General features: G+C 39.0%; 1 protein-coding gene across 1 annotated transcript in view; it reads right to left on the bottom strand.

The window, feature by feature from the left end:
• Positions 1 to 25,209, bottom strand: part of Itprid1 (ITPR interacting domain containing 1) — a 138,332-nt gene that overhangs the window by 9,324 nt on the left and 103,799 nt on the right. Inside the window, exons 10-11 of the mRNA XM_021165730.1 lie at positions 3,127 to 3,209; positions 1,380 to 2,567 (exon numbers count right to left, since the gene is read on the bottom strand). Coding sequence (XP_021021389.1) covers positions 1,380 to 2,567; positions 3,127 to 3,209 — 1,271 coding nt within the window. The remainder of the gene's footprint in view (positions 1 to 1,379; positions 2,568 to 3,126; positions 3,210 to 25,209) is intronic.

The following is a 25,209-nucleotide window of genomic DNA, read 5'->3' as shown; positions in this document are numbered from 1 at the left end:
ACCTTTGCCCTTTTCTTCCACTGAATAAGATACCCAGAGTTAATTACAAAGCCTAGATGAATCTTTCTATGAGTAATACAGCCTTTATTTTGGCTCATTCTTAAATATTCTAAATTTCTGACATCTTGCCATCTGAAAATTAATTTCTAAGTTTTTGTTAGGTTTATGTAGCGTTCTATATGTCAAAACTTCACATGATGATTTCCTTTATCTTTCACGCAATCGCTCTTATACAGGTTTAGATGTTTTAAAATTGGACACATCTTTGCCTAAGAATTTGAGTTGAGACTCACCACTTAGTGGTTGTAAAGTGCTGAAAGATTACCTAAACTCTCTCAGACCAGTTTCTTCTTTTACAAAGGAGAGAGGAATTGCCACACACTAGAAACCCAATGAATATTTATGGCATCTAAGAAAGTGAATATTAGACGACACAGTATAAATTGTTTACAATAGACAGTCAGTACATTTTTTTTTTGTGTGGAATTAAAGGGTTGAAGGGTACACAAGGGCACTGGACCATGACACTTAGTAAGCCAGTTCCTCTGTACTGTCCATAAACAACTATAATCCTGTATCATCAACGCCCTTTACTTTTTGAATGTGAAATTTCAGATGTTATACTCTTAAAGCTTTACTTGATAGTTAGCCTGTAAGACCTAGACTTAAGAAAGACTTAAAAGGAACATTAGAAGGATTCATTGTAGACAAATTGATTAATCAGGGATTAGGCTGACATTACTCAGTGATCCATTACCCTAGTACTCACTTTCAAACCAGTTGCCAAAGGTTGATCAGAAGTCTCTTTATATAACACCAGAGGTTCAAGTAATACATCAATAATAAAAGTGACAAAAATTGATGACTAGTGTAATACCCTATCAATTAATATTAACTTGAGCTTTCTCCATGTTAAGTATTGCATTGAGTCTCTAAATATGTTGAGTGGTTTATTTCATCCCTACACAATTTTGTGATAATGGAATGGGTATATATGTACATATATGTAAATGCATTAAACCCAGGGCCGTATGCAAGTACTTAGCCACTGAGCTACATCCATAGTCCCCATCCCACTGTTTTTCATGACTGCCCTAGAGACTCTAAATAGCTCAGTCAAGATTATATAGCCTACTGGATTTAAAAGTCAGAATTCTCACCTATACTTACTTGGAGATGATACAGGTTAATTAATATTATAACCTTGAATGTATGAATTTATCTCATAAACTATAAAACACTCAACAAACATGACTAACACTTAAAAAAAGAGATATGCTCTGAGTTTTCTCTGCTATAAAGGAAGAAAAACACTATCTTTGTAGCATCAGAGTGTGGTTGCTGCATCTGCTATCCCAGTTTGTAGAGGAAACACTTACAGAACATAGGTCCCTCACAGTAGTGTCTTGGAGTATTTTCAATGTCTTCATGAACTGCACTTTAGGATCCTCTGCTTGTGAATACAGGGAATGCCTGCAAATAGAGGGTTCTGGGCCAGGGCTTTGCCTCCTCCATTGGCAGTTGGGGCAGTGATGACAGCAGACACAACAGTGGGCACGTGTGGTGTGGCAGAAGCCTGTTGGGGAGGTACTAGGAAAACCTGTATCCAAAGAGATGGATTTGGCGAGGGGCCGAGGCCCATGAATGAAGTCATTATGTGAAGGCCTGAGCTTGCATTCATGTGCATAAGTCTGAACAGCAACATCCTTGACCTGCCTTGTTTCTGTCTGCAGTTTTAGGTCTGTGGTATTAAGAGGGTCACATGGAGTGCATTCAAAAGCTGTTCCTTTATTATAGGTCCCTAGGTCTGCAACCCTCTGAGCAGCTGACACCAGATTGGAGGACATCTGGGTTGTCACAGACCAAGAGCTGGCAGCATTTGAGTCAGTGGGAACATGTCCAGGTGGCTTATCAAGGTGGGGAATTGATTTTTCAGAGGTTTGAACAAGGTCACCTTTATAGGGCATGGTTCCTCTGTGCTGGTGAGAGTGCTGTGCTGGCCTCTCCTGCACCAGTGAGCTTTGCTTGGTATCAGGGCAGACTTTGCTGTTGTCCTCTGTTTTGGTGATCTCAGAGTCCACATGATAGAAATTGTCTGGAGGCTGATCAATCCTGGATGACCTTGGTGACTCAAAGTGGTGCCTTTGTATCAGCATTTTTCCAGTACGCTTGTGGCCTACAGACCTATCTTCCTTTTCTGTGACATGAGTCACCAAGACCCCCATTGTGTTATTACATGTAGAAGTAGAAGTGTCCACAGGTCCAGCAACACTCTCTGGGTGTTCTCCCACCATGATGGTCTTGATGAGGGTCATATCTGGGTTGACTATTTCTGGTGGCTCTTCCATGGCCTTGAGTTGAAGCTCCTCCTCCACCACAGAAGCTGAAGCATTTTCTTCCAAGGTACTCCAATCTTGGCTCAACAAAGATGAGCTTGTCATGCTCTTGGATTTAGAGCCATATGACTCTTGCAGAGAGTCTTGCCGTGATGCTGAACTATGACTCTGATCCCTTGGTTTGCAACCTCTACAGACAGTAGGACTCTGGCTGCCTGTCATGGAAGATACCTGCAGGAGAAACCAACATGGAAAATGAATCAGGAAGTTAGGGCAGACCAGTGGCACAGAAGTCTTGAGCACAGGCAATAAACATGAAATTTTATCAGATTACTATGTCACCTAGCACCTCTTCCCTATGAACTTCAGCTCATTGTTTAGAAAAATCAAACCAAAGAGAGTCTATATCTATATCTATATCTATATCTATATCTATATCTATATCTATATCTATATCTATATCTATATCTATATCATCTATATCATCTATATCATCTATAACATCTATATCATCTATATATCTATACACCTATACATCTATATCTATCTATATCTATCTCTATATCTATCTCTATATCTATCTATCTATCTATCTATCTATCTATCTATCTATCTATCTATCTATCTATCCATAGCGTGTGGGCTTTAAAACTTTCCATTAGTGATGTGCACTTTAGATTTGTCATTACAAGTTCTTCAGGACTGAGTTTATAATTGGGGTGGAGTGGTTGATAGGACTTAGAGTGTTAAGTATCCAGTCAGGGCCCCATTCCATCCTCCTTGTACCTACCTGGAGGGGCTGGAGCTCTGGAAGCTCTTCTAAAAATCCACTGCTATCAGACTGACAGCTGTTTGTTCTGTCCACTCGAGTGCCTGTATGAAGAAAGAGACCTGGAGATTAGGGAAGTGAAATTTTCCTGCCCAGAAGACTGAGAGTAAACCTTCTCTATGCCTAGCACATTAGAGATCATGCATAGTCTGACCATGAATGACCCAATGGGAAACGTCCAAGGACATCTTACTTCAAGTGTCAGAAAGCTCATGTAAAACTGCATCTGCATCTTCCTGAACCTGTAAAAACATGGACCATTGGAAGAAATCACTTCTTAAATTATAATATGATTGATTGTGAGCTGAATTTTAACTAATGACAAAAGTACAGATGTCCCTAAGTATCACATTAATACAACAATACCTTCCTATGTAATATGTTTACACATATATATTATCTTTCCTTTGACTAAGTTTTAGCTACAAACTCTCTCCTAGCTTTCCCTGGCTCTAAATTTAAGACCACAAGGTCATGCCCATGTCCAGACTGTGACTTTTGTTCCCACAAAACACTGGGCAGGGTAGACAGAGAACAATGCTATGCAGACAGGCGAGGGTTTGCAGACATTATGTGCACATGTTGTGTTGTATTGTGTTGTGTTGTGTCTAGTTGAAAGAATAGGTACTTGATAGCAAGTCATTGCACTAAAGATTAAACTATGGCATTTTATTTTGAGGGGGAGTCTCATATATTCCATGCTGGCCTCAAATTCACCATGTAGCTAAGCCAAGGATGATCTTAAACATCTTTACCTCCTGTCTCTGCATCCTGAATGCTTAGACTATAAGTTTATACTATCCACTGTGCAGTATTGTGGATTAGATCCAGTACTTCATGCTTGCTAGGCCAATAATCTGTTAGATGTGTTTCACTCCAGTCCAAAGTATTGGATTTTTCTCTAGTAACACTTGCTTATACTAGAAGACATTGTCTTCTCTGGGAAAAAAGACAAAGAATACATCTGGAAGTTGGTGTTGAATCTCTCTCTCTCTGTCTCTCTCTCTCTGTCTCTCTCTCTCTGTGTCTGTCTCCATACATATACATATACATATATATATATATATATATATATATATATATATATATATATCTTCTATCTATATATCTATGACACTCTTAGATATCTGGTGCCTAAGTGAGAAATATGTAATTTTCCATTGCTAACACATCTAACTATTGAAGAAAAGTTCAAAGATCATAGGCACTGCTTATGTTTTCCAGACCTAGCCTTGAGAATGCCTCTATTAACACCAATGCTTTCTCCATGTAGGGCTGTCTTCAGTCAGTCTTAATTTTATGTGTCTGAGTTGAAATGGTCTCAGAGGTGGTCCAGCAGCCCACATCAGCTCATTTGCCCTGAGGAAGAAAGACATTGATCTTCCTACAATTAGGAAGTTCAAACCTCATATTCTTCAATTCAGACTCAAGACATTTAAAAGCTAGAAACCAACAAAGAAAGGCATTTGGCACCTGAACCTGGTGGGATTGAGGAACTCAGTGGAAAATTTTGAAGGAATGGTTCTCTGATATAAATGTCACTTCTTGGTGTGTTTTTAAGGATGAAATATGGAAATCTTCACCCAAGAGCAATCTTAAAAGGACTTCTGCTCTTGGCAAGCTGAAGTAATAGGTACCAGAATTTCTCTACCTTCTGAAACAATTAAATACTGTACAAAACACATGAACAATGGTTTTTGTTTTGTTTGAAGACAGGGTGCAATCCAAGAGAGCAATTGTGGAGAAGCAGGCTCAGTGATGTGAGCACCATGATTACCCAGATTTCTGATGCTAGTTTACAAGACTCAGTATAAGGACAGAAACTCATGGAGAGTCTTGGAAGACACATTTAATGAAGGAAGTAGAGGTAAGACTCCAGCAAAACTGAGCCATCTAGGGTTTTCAGGACAGTGTGAGAAAAAAGGAAAGTCCCATGGAGAATGAGTTCTTGGTTCCCTCTTAAGCTATGCTCTAGCATAGGGGAGGAAACATCTGAAATAATTGAAGAAAATAGGACTCAAAATTCACCCAGGGCCAAGAAACTCCATAATTCATATAGCACATTGAAGGTATTGACTCGGAAGTGAGGAGTAAGTAGCCTGAGGACATTGTTCTGGTTCTTCATATTCTCTTAAAAGTAAGAGTCCACTATTAGATTCAGTGTATCTGATTTTATGTTGAAGTCCTTGATCCACTCAGACTTGAGCTTTGTGCAAAGTGACAAATATCGATCTATTTTCATTTTTCTACATATCAACTGCCAGTTAGGCCAGTACCCTTAATTGAAGATGCTTTATTTTTTTCCATTGTATATTTTTGATTTTGTCAAAGGTCAATTGTCCAAAAGTGTGTGGTTTTATTTCTGGGTCTTCAATTCTATTCCATTCATCAACGTGTCTGTCTCTGTACCAATACCGTGCCGCCTCTTCCTCCTCCTCTTCCTCCTCCTCCTCCTCCTTCTTTTTTTTATTATCATTATTGCTCGGTAGCTTGAGGTCAGGGATGGTGATTCCCCCAGAAGTTCTTTTATTGTTAAGAATTGTTTTTGCTATCCTGGGTTTTTTGTCTTTCCATATGAAATTGAGAATTGCTATTTTCATGTCTTTGAGGAATTGTGTTGGCATTTTGATGGGGATTGCATTGAATCTGTTGATTGCTTTTGGTAGGATGGCCATTTTTACTATGTTAATCCTACCAATCCATGAGCAGATGTGTGGTTCATTACACAGTTGAATACTATTCAGCTGTTAAGAATGAAGACATCATGAGTTTTGCAGGCAAATGGATGGAATTAGAAAATATTATCCTGAGTGAGGTATCTCAGACTCAAAAGGACATGCATTGTATAATACTCAGTAATAAGTGGATGTATTAGCCAAAAAGTACAAAATACTCAGAACTCAAGTAGATTAAGAAACCAAAGGGCCCAAGTAAGGATGTTTCAATCCGACTTTAGAGGGAGAATAAAATAATCACAGGGAGCAGGTGGAGGGAGGGAACTGGGTGGGGGAGGGGAGGGGAGAGGCAGAGGAAAAAGGGGAACATGATCAGGTATTGGTGGTGGTGGGGAACGATGAGTAAAACCCCAAGGGCCAGCAGAATGAATGGAAATATACAACCATGGAAGATGGGGAGTAGGTGGACCCTCTAGAATGTACCAGAGACCTGGGAGGTGAGAGACTTTCAAAACTCAAAGGGAGGGACCTTAGATGAAATGCTCAACAGTGGGGAGAAGGAACTTGTAGAATCCACCTCCAGTAGAAAGTCAGGGTACAAGCTGAAGGGTAGGTTTGCCATCCCACAGTCAAAACCTCTGACCCAGAATTGTTCCTATTTAAAAGAACTACAGGAACAAAAATGGAGAAGAGACTGAGGAAAAGAAGGTCCAGTGACCAGTCCAAATAGGGACCCATCATCTCAAGGAGAGGCTCCAGGGCCTCTCTTACTGATGCTATGATGTACTTAAAGCCAGAGGCCTTCCATGGCTGCCCTCTGAAAGGACCAACAAGGAGCTGACTGAGACAGAAGCAGATAGTTACACCCAACCAATGCTCTGAAGTCAGAGATCACTGTGGTTGAATTAAGGAAAGGCTGGAAGAAGTTGAGGAGGAGGGTGACCCCATAGGAAGACCAGTGACCTCAACAAACCTGGACCCCTGAGATCTCTCAGACACTGAGCCACCAGACAGGCAAATTACAGCAGCTGATATAAGGCCCCTGACACATCCAGCAGAGGACTGCCTGGTCTGGTCTCAATGACAGAAGACACACCTAACCCTTGAGAGACTTGAGGCTCCAGAGAATAGGCCTGGCAGAGTGTGGGGGCACATGGGGCTGCGTGTGGGGTGAGGATATCCTCTTGGAGATGGGGGAGGAGGAATGGGATGAGGAACAAATGGGAGGACAAAATGGGAGAAGGATAAGGACTGGAAAAGCTTAAAGATAATAATAATAATAATAATAATAATAATAATAATAATACTCCAATTCATCAGAGTATTTCCTGGTAGCTCAACTATGCCTCAGAAGTAAATTCAATAATAGCTTTTTAGGAATCCACCAATACTTACCACATGCAAAATTAAATCCATACCACTTAGCATCTACTACAAGATACCAGGTATGTCAAATGTGTGTCCACCCTCTTCAATTCATAGTTCCAAACCTATGGTCACATAGACTGCCCTTATGAAACTCTGGGTCGCACAACACAAGACAACAACAAAAAAGCAAGAATGTGGGAAAGATATTTGTAGGAAAGAGGGTGGGAGGGAGATAAGAGCAGGTGGGGAAGAGTAATCAAAATACATTATATACAGGAAAGAAATTGCCAATGAAGGAATATAATTAACTATAAAAGAAGCAGGTAAATGTGACCCAAACGGGACGGCAAAACACCAGCAAATGAAAACAAATAAAGAATTGATCCCGATGTTAGAATGATCAGACAAGGACATTAAAACACTTATGACTATATGCCATATGGCCAAGGAATATGATGAAATGTGTTAAGTGCAGACATTGATGCTGTGTGTGTGTGTGTGTCTGTTTAAAGACCCGAATCAAACTAAAGATGATGAAAACTATACTGCTTATGATAGTTTATAATGGATAAGATTAAAAGCAAATGAAGGATTATGTAATAAAAACAACTAATGAAAAAAAGACATAACTTATAGAAATGATCCCAAATCAAATTTGCATATGGAAAACAAGAATTTAAGTGATGGAAATCACACCAATATACGGTGCCACCTCTCTGAGTGAATAGATATTTTAATAACTGGAAAACTCCAAAGAGCATGGAGAACACATGAAGTGTTTGACAGAAACAATCCCTCTCCCCCCCCCCCCCCCCCCCCCCCGGCATACAGATGTTAACAAAAATGATAATAATATAGCAATGGGCTTATTACAAAAACCCTTTGAATCTATGAAAATAAGTATTATTATAACATAGAGCAGGTTATATGGAAAAAGCCAATCAAGTAAACACCCAAGTATAACATTCAATTTTTATAGAACATTTAAGACTAGTAATAGAATATTTGTTGTTAACTATCAATGAAAATAATAAATATTTATTATTTATTATTAGAGATTTATTTTATGATACTTAATTTGTGTCACATATTTAAGACCTGGTTTATCTTGTGAAAATCAAATTCAACCAGCATTAGAACTTGTCAGCTGAACATAGACAACATGAAAGGCAAGTGGGGTAATTTTCAGGGTTAAAGGTTTTAGTGGAGAGAGGGAGAATGGGGAGAGAAGAGGGTAGGGCATGAGCTAGCCAAAGGGATATGAAGATGCCTAGTGCATCCACTCTTTCAGTTCAAAATGTAATATACATTACATTTACAACATACAATGCACTAATTCAAAAGTGTGTTATAAAGAAGAGGAGTTTGAACAGAAGTGCCTTTCTGGGTGGAAAACGCTGCTTCAAGATGACATTAGTTCTTAACTGGACATTTCAGTGTTGGGCACAAGGTACCTTTCTAGATGTCTTATTGGACAGATGCCCTAGAGTTACAAAACAAAACAAAACAAAACAAAACAAAACAAAACAACCTGTGAGCTATTACTATTGCTATTGGTTGGCCATTACAACTAGATGGTAAGTCCCTATTGATGAAGACACTCACTGTGAATGTAGGACAAATAGAATTTGATTTGTACTGATCTGAAAACTCTCTCCCTGATAGTTAGCTGACATAGTGGCAGAAGGTGAAATGTAGGTTGGTGGAAGAGAAAAAACATCAGTGGTCTTTTCAAATGTGGACCCTACATGATTTCATACTGACTTGCTGGGCAAGATGTGCCCATTGGAGCAATAGAGGCATGATGATTGGGTAAGCCATCTCTTTTTTTTTTTATTGGATCTGGGGCCTGCTCCACAGGACGTGTTTTATGCCTCAAACTGTAAATCTGGTAAAAAAAAAAAATCCATGATGAGAGGAGTCATAGGGCCTAAGAGGAAAAACTTACTAGTGTTGCTTGGCTAAATGGTCGTGTTGTCAAATTATTTTCTTATGTTTATTTCCACAGATTTGTCTTGCTTGGTTAAGAGCTGATGCAGAGACACATAAGTGGTCAAAATGCCAAGTGTAAGTCACCATGAGTGTTCAGCTCTGGACGAATCATCTATATTAACCTATGCCCTCCCCACTCCCCATAGTATTGAGGCTCAGGGAACATCATGGAAGAAGGAACAAAAAGAATGTAAGAGCTGGTAAGATTTAGAGCTGTGGAACGCTCACTTCTGCATTACTATTGCAACTGTCAACCATAGCAGTGGTTACCCACACAAGATCCGGGCTGTCAAATGTTCAGCATGAATGAGAAGAGCTATTTGACAACCAATGGCTGCTGAGGGAAGAAGAGTCACTCTTCTTTGTGGATGTGCCCTATAGGTAGGTTACTACGTATGTCTTAATGGATAGTTCTACACCTGTCTGCATGTGGGCAGCATTAGTTGGACTCAGGGAGTTTCTAACAACAACAAAAGAAATGAGATGGGGGTGGATCCGAGGGAACACTGAAGAGAGGTGGTGAATGAATAGGATCGAAATGCATTGCATAGATGTATGAAATTTCAAGGAGTAATAAAATAAAAATATTATTTTAAAAAACTTCTTCAGGTAGCTGGGTGTGGTGGAGCACGCCTTTAATCCCAGCACTTGGGAGGCAGAGGCAGGAGGAGTTCTGGGTTCAAGGCCAGCCTGGTCTACAAAGTGAGTTCCAGGACAGCCAGGGCTATACAGAGAAACCCTGTCTTGAAAAAACAAACAAACAAACAAACAAAACAAAACAAAACAACTTCTCCAGGTACTTTTGAAGTTAGGAAGTAAATCATCTACTTTGTAATTTATGTAATTTTTGTAAATTATGTGATAATTGTTATAACAACAGTGTAAAAGCTTTGTGTAGATTTTCTAATATTTTTCACACAATGCCCCGACTACTTTATGTAGAGCCCATCTACTCAACAGGTAAGTGAGCAGACCATCTCTGAACACTTTCTACATGAGCTTCCTACTTCAAGCTACCGTATGTGCTTTAGGTCCCCGGACAGCCTGTTTCACCCCAGGAGGAACTGACTGTAGATATTCAGTAAGCAGGACTAACTTCCACATCTCCTTCATCACCCCTGGCCTATAGCATTAAGAGAGAAAATTCCTAAGTAAGAGGATTTAAGACTCAGGGGAGGGAAGGCAAAACAGGATATGGAGCCACTTGCTTTAGTGAAGTGTTTCAGGCATCACCAGGACACCATTGCTACTCACTTTTCCAGAACAATTTTCAAGATTCTTGTTCTGGAACAGGAGCCATCAGTGTGATGTATGATGGCTGATGGCTGCTATTATCCTTGCCATGCTCAGAGGAAGCAATGTATTCTAAGCCAAAATCTGTCCATAAACTGGTTAGTTTCTAACAACCTGATCCAAATGGAAATACTTTTGGTCCTGAGATCTGTAGGTAACTGCTTTCATGGAACTCCATCCCACAGAACAGTAAAAACTGCAGCTACTCAAATCTCTCACACAAAATACTACAATATTTGCATGTGACATATTCACAACTGTCCTTCTGTCTTAAATCATCTTGGATTACTTAAAATACCTACTATAACTTAAATGGTATATAAAAGTTGCTTAAGGAATAGCAAAGATAAAAGTCTACATCTTTCATCTCTTCAACATATTTGTAATAGCTACAGTCCAAGACTTGCAGATAGATGAAGCTTTTCTGAGTAGGAGGACTTACTGTAGACAGCTACAGGCACAATGCCATGTGCCTCTACACTGCAGGAGTCATTTGTTCTGAAGGGTGTGTATTTGTGGTATTGACAACAGTTACATTTCATTAACTGTATTCCTGTAAATGACACACAATTGTTAAATCTCACTCAAGTGATATCTCTCAAATTTAATTAAATTTAACAAAAGACCAACCCGAGATTTCCCTTTCATGGTGTGACTGAACAACAGAGTTGGGCATGATGCTCTCAAGAAGAGGATTTTCGGTTTTTGTTTGCTTTAGAAGTCAAATGTGTACATCCTGAATCATTCTAAGAGACTTAAGAAACATGTTGGGCAATTTACAGATGGCTTAGTTTCTTTAGGAGACTAAGATCTCTGCCCCTTATAAAGCGTTTTCAGGGACTACCAACAGCTAAGTTCTCGATTTCCTCATTTTAAACTTCCCCTTAGGGCTGTAGTAGTTAAAAGAGATAAAGTATGCGAAATCACCTAGTCTGGGATAGCTATGATGGATTATTAAGCAAACAGACAGATACAAATGAGTATCATTTATCACTGCTACCCCCTCAAGGTAACACCCAGGCAGGAGGGCTTGACTTCCGGTACAAGAACATGGCATTTGAAAAGTAAAGGAAGTAGCGCTATCTCAGGGGGCCATCCCACCCAGTCCCTGAAGCCTGCCAGACCATGCCTAGGAGAACTGGAGCTTATGCCAGTGGACCTCTTCTGGGACCCTTCTCCCAAGGAGCTTTGGTCCACTCTGCTAAGTGGAGGCCTTGTTTTGTTTTTATTTTTGGTTTTGTTTTTTGTCCACCTTGCTTCCTGAAGGTTTTTTTTTTTCTTTTAGAAAGATTTTATCATACAAACTTCCCCTCTCATTGGTCCCTGTTCTAAACCAAAACTAGATAAATGACACCCCTCACCACCCAAACCTCTGATAGTTCACCAGCTCTGACTATCCCATGGCTCCTAGAGGCTAAACTCACAATATATTTAGCTAACATGATATTAGAATACCCAACTGACTCATCTGGCAGATTTATAGCCACATCTATCAGCTTTGGATTCTGTCTCTCCTATGAAGGAACTGTTGTTATTCTCTTATATTGGGCTTCTGATGAGTGAGGTTAATGCCCAATAGTATATGTGTAATTCTATGAACACGTAAATATCTTGTCTAAGTACAGGTAAGTTCTTCCCAAGGAACATCATTTTAACTATTATAATTCAGTCTCACTGTTTACACAATTCATGAATGTGATGGATAGCATTGATAGCAATTAGAAATTAACTTCTACAGTGCACAACTGCCTTCTAGAATTTAGATTTTACTATTTCAGCTGGGTGAGCCCTGCCTTCAAACTCGACCTTTGTACTGAGATAACAGGCCTACCCAAGGGAAAGATGCCGTAGGCATTTTGTCAAAGTAACCACCAGATGGCAGCATTACACCAACCACGGAGGTTAGCCAGGGCTCTGCCAAGACCTTCCAATTGAAGAAGCCTTCTCTCTGGACTGTGTCAATAGTAAAAGCACCTGAGTTGCATTGAAAATAGTCTTTGTGTAGAGCATCTCAGGAACCAAAAGAGGGGAAGGAGTTGAAATGTAAATTGTAAAGAGATGAAAAGAAACAGGGTATATAGGGACAAGGAACATGAAGAAATACAGAATAAGAAAACATGGTCCAACCTTGAACTTTGGGGTTAACCATCTACATAAATAGATTCGATATTACCTATCTAATTGCCAAGTGTCTCTCTCATTCATTGTCACAGGGTAGAAAGTCTGTGACCTCTCAGTGGTAAGGCTGAGTCACATGTCTTAGGACTTGTGTGGACTTACAGATGAGTCAAAAGCAAACGGCTCCAGGAGCGGGTTGGAACCTGAGATGAACAGCGGCAGCTTTGCCCAATAGGAAGCAGTGAGGATTGTTTGGACAGGAGTGGCTATCACAGAGGCATTTTTCGAATGTCATTTCAAATACTTCAGAACATCTTTATGGTTTTGTCTTCAGATCCCCGCATAAGTCAAAATGGGGTTACCGATTGGGTACCGTGGGGGACCTTCTAGAGCCTTCCTTATTAGCTATCATCCAGCTACTTTACACATTCTGCTAACAGGGAACTACTCACATGTCAGAAAATATCCAACTTTTAGACAGTGCATCTGTGATAGCAAGATCTGTAGCACTTTTTATTGTCTGGTTACCCAGGCCATGTCTAAGGCTCTTGTCTGAAAACAGCTCCCTGGTTTCCTAGACATTTCTCCTCACCTGAAGGCCCACTGAAGTCCACTCTCATGGGACATGGTTTGCAGGTCACTTATTCTTTGTACTTTTGAATAAGCTCTCGCAAAATTTGCTCTAAGATCAAGCCTCCAAATCTCGTTTCGGGAGCTGAGATGCTGTCTGGCCAGTATGGGACAGAGAAGAGTAGAAGAGCTTTCTTCTCTCTGCCTAGTTCAGTTTCACACACACACACACACACAGCTTCCTGTTACCTCAGATCAGTCTGAACTGTGTTTCCAGCATTGGGTTCTTCTGAGATCTGTTCTTGTTTTAAAACCCAGATGAATGATGCAGTTTGCATTCTTGTCTAAGTTTTGTGTTGGCTCCAAAGCGTTCAAGGTTCGTTCTGTCAATGATAGCTTGACTTCCATTGGAAACATTTCTGTGTCATCTCTGGCTTCCCACACATTTGTGCTGTGAGTCAACTCCTTGCTAATGCAGTGAAAAGTGCAGGGCACAGAGGCAGGGCTACAGATGTTCCTGTGGGACCCTTCATCCCTAGAATGTGCACTGGGTCCCCTCAGGTCTTCTACTGCCCTAGATGCTATGTAGTGTCAGCAAAGATGACTGCTCTCCTGACCTCAGGTTTGATGCCAGATATGCATGAAGAAGAGATAGTATGTTCATGGGTTTTGAAAAACCTATCTGAAACATGTCAATGCCTTCACTCATGCCAGAAGTTCTAGAGAGTTCATTTTTTCCGATAGAGGATTTCTGCAGCACACTTGAGAGTGCCCATGAGCCCTCAGCTGATGCTTTGCAAGCTCTCAAAGCTGTGAATTTTTCCCTTTCCTTGTTCTATTATTCCAGGTTTAGCGGTTTCTCCTCCACTCTTCAGTCAGAATAGCTACATTTCTTAGTCACTGGAAAAAAAGTACTTCTCTAAAAATAAATTTATTTGGCTTGATACAATTAAGTATTAATTAATTCACTATTATAAAAACAGTACACAATGGTGAAGACAATTTAGATGAAAAATATCTTTATCTAATCATGTGGGAAGACAAGTATTTCTATATATATCTGTGTATTCTAGCCCAGTGCACTTTCATTGAGCTCCTGTGAACCCGTATACATTAACAAAGTAGTACTACCCACTTTGTACCCTCCTTCTGTTTAAGTAGTACATTATGAATATTTTATAGTCAATCCCTAAGGTGTGTGTGTGTGTGTGCATGTGTAAGCATTTGTATTGTCTCTAAATAAAGTCCTCTTTTTTATGTTCTTTAGAAACTTGGAAAGACAACTTTTAGTTTCCTAGTAGTTTAATGTTTTGTGAATTATTCTTGAATTAATGACATCTTAAAATTTTACTATTTTGCCCAGCAACAAATTCTGTAAGCTACAACAATGGCTTGCCTTCAAGATATACCCTCTGGTGCAATAGTAGCACAGATGTTATGGGAATAACCAACAACTTCTTTATTAGATTTAGACACACTCCATGATATGGAAACTGTGTCTGATATTGTCAAGAACCTGAGAATAGATAGGTTATGGGCATAAAACGAAGTATTATTCTGCTAAGTGAACATCATAGAAATAAAATAACTCCTAATAACATGTTGTTATACTGGATCAGCGCATGGCTCATCTATCCTCTCAGAAGCTTTTTCTGACACTAGATACTAACTAACACCCACAACTGGACAATGTACAGCAAGTGAGAAACTTTGAAATGCTGAGCCTTAAATGGCACCTTTGTATCAAACTCCATCACTCAATGCTCAGGGATCTACATGAAAGAGGAAGCATAAAGATTGTAGAAGCCAAGGTTGATGAACCCTCTTGACTCCAAAGAGGTAGCAGGTTCTAGACACAATAGGGCTGATTCACATATAAACTCATAGAGACTGTGACATCATGCACAAGGCCTGCACATAGTCAAGCCAGACAAAATCTTGGCACCAAGAAAGGGAAGTAAGTGGCCACAAGGTCTTACAAGGAATTATTTGCACAGTGACAGCTTCCAGGGGTGGCGGGGGGGGGTATAGTTTTCTTCAATGTAGTCACAAAGAATATATCAATTACATTCCTAGGGAAGAATGTGTGGTCAGTATTTTGCTTTTACAGAGAAAGGGAGGAGGGAAGGAGGGAGGAAGGGAGGGAGGGAGGAGGAGGGAGAATTTGAAGATATGAAGTTGGGGAAGGGAGGGGAGAGGAGCAAAGATGTCAGAGGAGTTAGGGGAGGAAAAAGAATATGATCAAACTATATTGTATAAGAAGTTATTTAAAAATAAAAGTTAAAATAAAAATTAAAGCTCATCTTCCATTGATGATATCAAATACCAAACAATTGAAAGTATTGACTATGCTCCTAGTTCATTGACAATTTTCCATCAGCTGTTCAACTTTCTATGGTATATTCTATGATTTCAGACATAGTCATTGATACTTTTGGCATTTTCTCTTTGGGAAATACTCATGGTCATGGGTATGACATTAGTGGAGCTGAAGGTCTTTGAACAACACCTTACCATCCCCTCACACAGGCTGCCCTCTTTCGGTGGACCTTGGCCTTATCTTTATTCAGAAACTGTTGTCTTCCATCTGAGCTTTAGCTTATATGAATTATTGCATCATATGTTCACTTTAAAACACAGCTAACACAACTCTACACATCTTCTGTCATCTGAGGAAATGGTTTCCTGATATGTAACTGAGTAAACACAGCCTTCTCCATGGAGGCCTTCAGATTCTCATTCTATTTCTACATAGTTACAGTATATTGCTTTCTCTGCTTGTTTTCTTTAAAGAATGTCATGTCCCTTGAAAACTGTTAAAAAGAACTCTTGAGAGTAATCATGCCAAGGAGTGACCCAGTATGTCTGCCCCTTCTCTTCCTTCCTCCACAGGATATACCTCTGCCTAGAGGGGGTCAAGAGGCCAACGGAGTGTGAACTTAGTGAAATGAATATTCCAGGAACAGTTAGCCACACAGGACCTTGAAATAAAGCAAGTTACAATTTCAGTCTAGATAAATATTCTGAAAATAGAATAGTATATGAATTTATTCCTTAAACAGTATCTTCTTTGTCTGTGTACACTTATTCTTTCTTTTCTTTTTTAAATTAGCCATTGCTTCAATAAAAACAAAGAGACCAGATCCAATTTTGAGTAGTATGTCTGATTCATTGTCCTGGAGAATTTGATATAATGATAAATTTTAATTTAGATCTGGGTTTATTCCATATTCCAAAACAGAGGGATAGGAGTTCCCAGGACTAAATAAATAGTGAATTAAAAATCCAAATAACATGATACTATGAAATTTTAAGTTTTCTCTTGTCTAAATAGCATCATTAGTTGGAATTTTAATCTCTATAATGCTCACCTAACATAGTTCTTCTCTTGTGAAGCAGACTGGGAGATGCTATCGTTCAAGTCAATTAGTTGTTTGGCAAGTTATTTGTTAATAATTCAAATAGTAAGAAGAATTATTCCTCTTATATGGCATTGCAGTTCATCAAAAGCAAAAATTCAAAATAGAAAAGAGAGAAAAAAGAATTGTAAAGCTAAAGAACTAATTCTTTTAAACTGTTTCTTTTAGGCTGTTTCTTTGGCATGATGTTTGTTGTTTGTTTGTTTGTTTGTTTTTTGACATGCAGGGACTCTGTGTTTGATTCCTGGCACCTCATAAGTGAATAAAGACTTACCAAGTTTATGATGTCTTCTATAGCTGCGCTCCCTCTCCCACTTGCAGCTGAATGGGAGCAGAAGGCTTCCTCCAGAGGCCAACTGTCCTTACTCACTCTCTACTCAACCTTCCATGCCCATGTCTTCATCCATTCATGATACTTTATGTACTGCCTTGTGTTCTAGTCTTTACTTGGTGTTCAGACAATGGGAGATGCCCATAGGCTAGGAGATTTAAGGACAGGAAGAATTGCCTAGACTGTGTTCACTGCCTTCTTCTCCAGGATGCCTTTAGAAAACAGCTGTGCATTTATCAAAAGAGCTCCTATGGGTCTCTCTTCGAAAGGCAATTTATAGGCTTCCTCTGGTCTTGTAGACATGAGGATGGTAATGGTGATCTCACAAGCCTCCAGGTGCCCCATTTCTGAGTGGTTCCCTGAATCTCACTTTAGCTAAAGACCCCCTTTCAAAACACTTTTCATTTGATGCCCTTTGAATATTTTTCTTGACTGAATGTTATGTCTAGAAAAGCAACCAGAAAAATCTAGAATTAATCTCATGTTCAATAAACATGTTTGAGATTTTAGGGACTTCAACTCACATAGGCTTAGAGGAAAGGCAGGCAGAGGGCTGGAGCATTACCTTCTGTATCTAAATATGTAATCCTTTCATCTCTACCTTACACACTGTCTTAGACATTGTGACCACAGCAACTCATATAAAAGACACTATTTAATTAGGATTGGCTTACAGTTCAGAGGTTTAGTCCATTATTGTCATGGTGGGAAGTATGGTGGCATGCAAACAGATATGGTGCTGGAGAGTATCTGAGAGTTCTACATTTGGATGCACAGCAGCTGGAAGAGTGAAAAACACTAGGTCTTTCTTGAGCTTCTGAGACCTCAAAAAGCCCACTCCCTGTGACACACTTTCTCCAACAATGCTACATCTATCCCAACAAGGCCACATCTCCCACTAGTGCCAGTCCCTAGCATCCTATAGGGCCTTTTTCATTCAAACTACCACATGCACCTATTTTTATTCTGGTAATTCTTAAAAGAATGTCTTTCATGTTACATTTTCTTACACTACTGATATTCCCAGTCACTTTTAGTTCAGATAAAATGTACTTGTATGTTATTGGTTACTTATGGAACAGTTACCACTTGTTGACTGAATACTCTGTAGGACCTGAGTGGACAGAGAAGCAAAATGAAAGGCAGTGAAGCCATCACGGAGTGTACCCAGTGTAGAAGCTACAGTTCTAGGGTAAAATAGATGCAGTGGATGTGCTGTATGGGAATATCTGATATGGTGAAAGGATGTACTTCTGCTTTGTATCTATGTTTCCAGACTATTTCCAAGTATCCTGGTTGGCTTTTTGTCAACTTGACATAAGATATTGTGAACTGGGTAAAGGAACCTTAGTTGAGAAACATTGGCCCATGGGGCATTTTCTTCATTGATACTTGATGTGGAGGGACCTAGTCCACCATGGGTAGTGCAATCCATGGGCAGCTGGACCTTAGTAATATAAGAAATCAGACTAAGCAAGCCATGAGGAGTGAGCCAGTAAGCATCCACAAAAAAGCAGGTTCAGCCACTGCATTTTCCCCGTGACAGCCATATTATCAACAGAAGCACAATATAGGAAGGACAGTCATCAGCCTGAAACAAGCAAAACTTGAACAAAATGTACTAGCGAAGTATCTAGTAGGAGCAGCCCAGCTAGAACAATGTACAATTCAGCTAGAACAATGCACAGCCCAGCTAGAACAATGTACAGTGGGATTGGAACCTGAAGCACACGGTAGCCAATGGTGCAAAGGGTTGAACTTCAGGTAAGCACTGTAAGCATCTTTAGCTTCACAGAATAGGTTATATTTTCTAGATGATGCTCTGAGGCTCTTTTCTGGACTTTGCACTTACACAAGGAGAACTAGAAGAAGCAAGCACTGTAGCAGATTTTGAGATTGAATTCTTTTTTTCCCCCCCTTGGCAGAACATGTTTTTGCCAAGTTTACAACCCACTTGAACTTCTGTCTGTTCTTTGATTTTAGAATCAAGTTGGTTTTCTTGTAACATTGAAAAGAAAACATAGATTTCAATCCAGTTTTAAAACAAAGTCTTAACTGAAGTTTTTTTTATCATTACTACTACTAACAAATAAAATCTCTTAGCATCTACTGCAGCTGGATTAAATATATTCTTTAATTTCAGTTTGAATTCTGAAAAGGTCTTAGAGGCTGTATTTGGTCCAAGTACTGATTCTTCATTCAATCCTGCAGATGACTGAGAGGTAGAACTTGGTAAATACCTAAAGACTGGTAGAACTTAGCAACTCTGCTTTTATCCTAGCCCTCCTCTCCCTTTAGCTTTGATCAAACCCCATACTATTCCCACAGGCATGTAATATGATTTAATAAGTATTAATCTCCCACAGGTAACCCACCTTTTCCAAGACTAGAAATGGCAAACAACTAATTACAGGGACACTATAATCTGCAGATGGCCAACCGGCAGCATGTATAATGTTGATCTCGATCCCCACAGCTGTCCCTACAAGTCCTGACCTCCATTTTCCAGTGAGAATAGATCCTTCCAGGTAGATCAGTCTATGAGGAAAGGACAACCGCATTATATGATCGTGGTTGTCCTTTTTGGGAACCACAGTCCTGATAAGTAAATGCCTTGCAAAGAAGATCACCCTCTGGAGTACCCCTCACAGCTCAATTAGGTGCCTACCCTGAAGAGAGATTTCCCCAAGCATCATGGAGCAATGTCAATGTCTTGACACCGAGAAGACTCTGAGAAGAACTTAGGTATTGATTAAACTAACCTTGGTTTGGTCATTTACACGTCTTGCCATCTTCCTGATTTTTTTTCTGATTTATAGCTGACACTTGTGTCAGTTCCCCCTCAAGAAAGGAAGAGACTGATTTCCCTGCATTCCCTGCTTACCACACTAAAAATTAAGTTCCTATCTTCCTCCGTTATCTTTTCTTTGACTTCTGGAGTGAGTGACAAGGCTTGATGTATTGGATCCTAGACCTATACGCTAGGAATCCAGTATTAGAGGGTTTTCCTTTGATAAAATAACTTTATAAATAAAATGTTTAGAGACATTTTAAGAAAAGCTTGCTTTAGGTTTTTAACTTAAAAAAAGAAATTTGCTTTATCTAAGGACCTACTTGAGGCCCACTTTTGAGTATTTGGCACACACAATCCAGCACAGAAGTAAATGCTGTCCAGGAAGACAGAATGCTGTTGTGTAATGGATTTGCCAGTCAGCAGAGTCAGAGATAGTTTACACAGACTAAGCCATGGTCATAGATTTTTAGCACCTGCATTGCAATCCCACTGCAGCGAGGACAAGCAGGAATCTGTTTTAGAAACTTTAGCTCAAAGGCTTCTCTAGCAAATCTAGCTTCTCTAAAGAGATGGGCACTTGGGAGCTTTTGTAATAGACATGAATCATCAAAGAAATAGTCTCATCCAAAGATGTGTGGAACTTGGGTGTTAAAAGTTTGTGGCACCCAGATGTCTAACATTGCTCCCCAACTCCCACTGCAAATGCTGATGCTGGTTCTTTCAGGGTCCCACTTCAGGGATCCATGAATATAGAGTGGAAACACTTGCTGTCTTTGGTATCTAACATACAAGACTCAAGTTTGATCAGTTATGAAAAGCTAGATATTGAAAAACTCACTCATAACAATCACTTTCTCTGGTAAGTCCATTACTGAGTCATTGGTTTTTATTTACATTCTAATTATAGCAGGGTTCTAGACCTACTGAGGTTATAGAATGATCACAGGAGCTTCTGCTCCAGGTGGAATGATCACAGGATCTCCCCACTCCAGGAAGTTCTTTCTAAAAGATGACAATGCTCTAAGAAATAAGTTAAATGATAAACAGATTTCATAGGGACAGGGCTCACCTACCACATTTAAATCCCTCTCTCTGGGTTCCCTACAGTGTTTACAGCCTCACCATAGTACCAAGGAGCAGTTTGTTAGTAAGGAAAGATAGTTACTTGAAATGTAAGTAATAAGGAGATTTGAAGAAGACACAGTGTAATTAGTAACAAACTGTTAACTCTTCTAAATTGAGGAAATGCCAGTGATTTGTGTTTGTAAGTAAAGTAAGATTCTCAAAACATTATCACAGATTGTACACTGACCAGCGGCTTAACAGAAAACTTAGGCTTTTTTGTAAAGCCCAACACACTACTTCTACTGTCCATGCCTGGTCAAGCAATTGCTACTAACAACAAATTTTGTACTAGCTAAAAATGAAAGTCTATATACTTACACATACTTTCCCTCTAGGAATTAAGAATTTCCCTTTTAAAATAATTTGTTACTTTACTTTGCTTAAGACATTACTTACAAGATTTACTTTGCTCAAGACATTACATTAACAATCATTAAAGATGATGTCACACCTTTTTCCAAAAAAAAAAAATATGGCATGGGAAAATTTACTCGTTACTTTCAAGATAAATAAATAAATACTACAATGGTACCTAGTTATCTATGGTTTTGAATTTTTTATTTCCAATTCTCACAGTCAATTTTAGGTCTAAACATACAGTAGAACACAAAACGATATTTTGAAGGCTAGGAGTGAGACAGAAAGAAGGGGAGCATAATCCTGAAAGTTTTATTATAATATATTGTGGTTTGTTATTTTATTTTCCAATTTATATAATAAAATTTATAATGGATATATATACATAGTGGTTTGAATGACAAATGCCCCCATAAACTACCCATGTAGTTGGAAACTTGGACCTTGCTTTGTGGTGCCTGTTTGTGGAGATTATGGCACCTTTAGGAGGTGGAGCCTTGCTGGAGGAAACAAATCACTGTGGGTGGGCTCCGAGAGTTCATAGCTTTTCCCATCCTCCTGGTCACATTCTTCTGTGAATGGTTGGAGATAAAATCTCTCACCTTCCTGCCCTGGCTGCCTAGTGCCACATTCTCTGTCATTAGAGATGGCCTCTCTACATCTGTAAACCAGAATAAACTCTATCTTCCATAAGTTCCTTTGGGCATGGTGTTTAATCACAGCAGCAGAAGGGTAACTACTAGAGTATATAAAGGAAATGAGGCCTCCATTAAATGTCTTAATCTCTCCCACAGATGAGAGGGGGGATGCTATACTGGTCATGTGCAGTTTTCATCTTTGACATATCTCAGCGCATCAAAAACTCAATCCAGAGGTCTGAGGGATGCGAGCACATAACAGAGCCCCCAAGTCAGGGGTCTCACCTTGTTTCTAACATAGGTAAATGCAGACAACAGTGGCATTCTGTGTTCCCTCCTCAGGAGATCTCTCTGAACTACCTGTGCCATCATCAATTCCCATGCCAGAGCACCAAGTTTCTGTTGTCATGTTTTATAACACTTAAAAACATCTGAAATTACCTTAATTGATTTCATAAGTTCAGTGTGTATTAGGAATTATCCAAGGTCACAGGTATACATTATTGAAGAAAATTAATGTACTCATGAAGTTCATAGACCTGTGAGATGTTTGTCTTTTTGTAGAGATCTGATTTGTCTTTGTCTTAGTTCTGGGAATTTCAGGAGGGTTCAATAAATATTTGTTAACCACTAGGATGAATATAAATGTGAAATGCAGAATGAAGTTATTTTTTTAAAATAAGTGATGGACGAGTAAAGTCATGGATCTTGGAGGAGAAGAACAACTCTATTAAAGCAGTGTGCTTCCTAATTATACTCTAAATGCTTCTTGTTATACTCACAGACAAGTGTAGTCGTTACCCATTATCAAGGAAATTTCTCTTTGCAGCAGACAGAAATCATATGCAAAACTACAATCAATCAAAACGCAGACTTGTGCATCCCAGTCCCAGTGGATATAGCCACAAAGCAACTCCTACACCAAAGGCCCAGGGGGCATTGCAGAAAAGCGGTGGAAAGACGGTAAGAGCTAGAGGATCAGGGAGTTCGCTGTGAGATTCAGTTTTCTAGCAATGTCAGGATCTATGTCCCTGAAGTCTTGCCAATATGAGCCTAACAAGGAAAACAACAACAAGCATGCTAATGTGGATGTTGGAAAACCTAGGAGGCCTCAACTTTACACAAAGAACTATAGGCAGCTAAGGAAGACCAGATGGCAAAATTAATCTTCCCCTGAAAAGAGGATACCATTTAGTTGTCCAATACCAAATGGTCAGCCCTGAAAACATACATAGAAGTGATACAATACAGACTGAGAAAGCTATATGTAGGACTATGTGTATGTACATGTGTGTAAAAATGAATGGAAAACAGAGGCCATGACTTTGAGAGAGAACAAAGAAGGGTACATGACAGGGTATAGAGGGAGGAAAAGGATGGGAGAAATGATGTGGTAATATCATAATATCACATATTAAAAGAAAAAAGCCATGGTACTAAATTGAATATCACTCCACTTTCATCCCTAAGAACCTACACCAAGCAACAGTGATTTGTTCCACCCCTTGAAACATAGTTTTATTGGGAAGCACACTACTCTTCCATATTTTGCTGTATAAGATGATATCACATGTTGTACACTTATTTTAAGCATTATATGGTTTAGACTAAACAACAACTTAGTACTTCATGTTCCCTGAGGTCAAAGACAAAGGTAACACAGTGAAGAGGTCCACAAAAGATCATACTATTTGTATTAGCTGCTTTTCCTATGGCAATCCCCTTAACTCCTCTGAGCCAAAACTCAGCATCAGGAAAGGTATATAATCTTGACTTCAATGACACATGTGACAAAAAGTCAGAAGGGAAGCACAAAAGTACTAGAAAACTGTAAGGAGCACAAGTGCCATGAGTGTGCTTCTACTCTAAGTAGTGGAGAGAATTCCAACGGAGGTCTGCACTGCAGAGACGCCTTTCAAACCCAAAAGGCAGAGTGCTGTTGAGTATACAGCACAAATATAAACATAACCACAGGATTTGGCTTCAGAGTGAAATACAACAGACTGCTCATCATATGGGGATTTAAAGGAAAGGTGCCCTTAAACAAGAATATCTTTCCTTCTGGTGTATCTTGCCACCAGATATTCTACAAGTAGAAAACTTCATATCCATAATCCAGTAACAATCAGGTATTTATAATAAACACATGCCCGGACTGAAGCATAATTAGATAAATTACTTTATAATGAAACGAATATAGAGTAGAGTGAGCATACATTTTCCCCCCATGGTTGTGCACATGGTCAGGAAAGCATTAAAAGATTTCAGTTGCTCCCTCTACATAACTTTGAGATATTGAACACAAAGGAAGTGAAGGCAAGAGATGAACCTTCAGATAGACTGTTGAAGATGTGAACCAATAAGACAGTGCTATACCAAAGGGTGCTAAGATTATTTGTTCAAGACAACTAAGAAAATCTACTTGGTCATTAGTTGGCCACTAGACTATTAAGTAGAACTTCAATGGCTACATATGGCAGAGGACATGGAACGGTGAGAATTACTGCCACAAAAAGTTCCAGCAAGCAAACAAGAAACAAACACAACAGACCATTGCCACCACAATCATGATGGGACTGTTTGAATTCAAGAGTTTTCATGTTACTTAAAACTCCCAGTGTATCACAATTAGAAGGCACAAAAAGTAAAGCATGGTTATTATGTAGCAAAGTAAGAGAAAACAAAGAAAATTAGCCAATTAGAATTCTCCAAAAGGGAAAACAGATATTGCATTCACAATAAACAATAAATCAACAACTATATATTTAACATATATTATATTTGATATATATTGTATATGTTTGACATTGTATACACATACACACACACATATATATATATATATGAATTAATAGATTAGCATTTGAAGAATGCTAATAAAAAATAAAAACTAAAGCAATATGAACGCTATAAAATACATAATAATAGTTAAATAAATCTCAAAGTTTTACATCATGATAACGAAAATGAAAAATTCAGTAGAGGACCTTGTGCATCACATCTAAGCTACCAAGTAAAAAAAAAAAAATCAGAAACTTTGTAAATAAGTTGATTCCAATCATTCAGCTATTAAAATAGTTAGAAAAAAAATGAACAAAGTTCCAGAAATTGGTAGGATATCACCAAGTGTGCCAACAAACAAAGTAGAATTAAAGAAGATAAAAATAATTCATTAAGAAATAATTCAATACAATTTCCTATTTTGACAAAAATTTTCACAACTTAATGAATTTTAGGCAGAAGAAACACAGAAGGAGGCATGGTTAGGTATATTAAACACTCAAAAACATTTTTTTAATTAGGTATTTTCCTCAATTACATTTCCAATGCTATCCAAAAAGTCCCCAATACACTCCCCCCCCCA

This window comes from Mus caroli, chromosome 6 (assembly GCF_900094665.2).
Source record: "Mus caroli chromosome 6, CAROLI_EIJ_v1.1, whole genome shotgun sequence".
Taxonomy (NCBI): Eukaryota; Metazoa; Chordata; class Mammalia; order Rodentia; family Muridae; genus Mus; species Mus caroli.
This window is presented reverse-complemented; position numbering and strand designations above follow the sequence as displayed.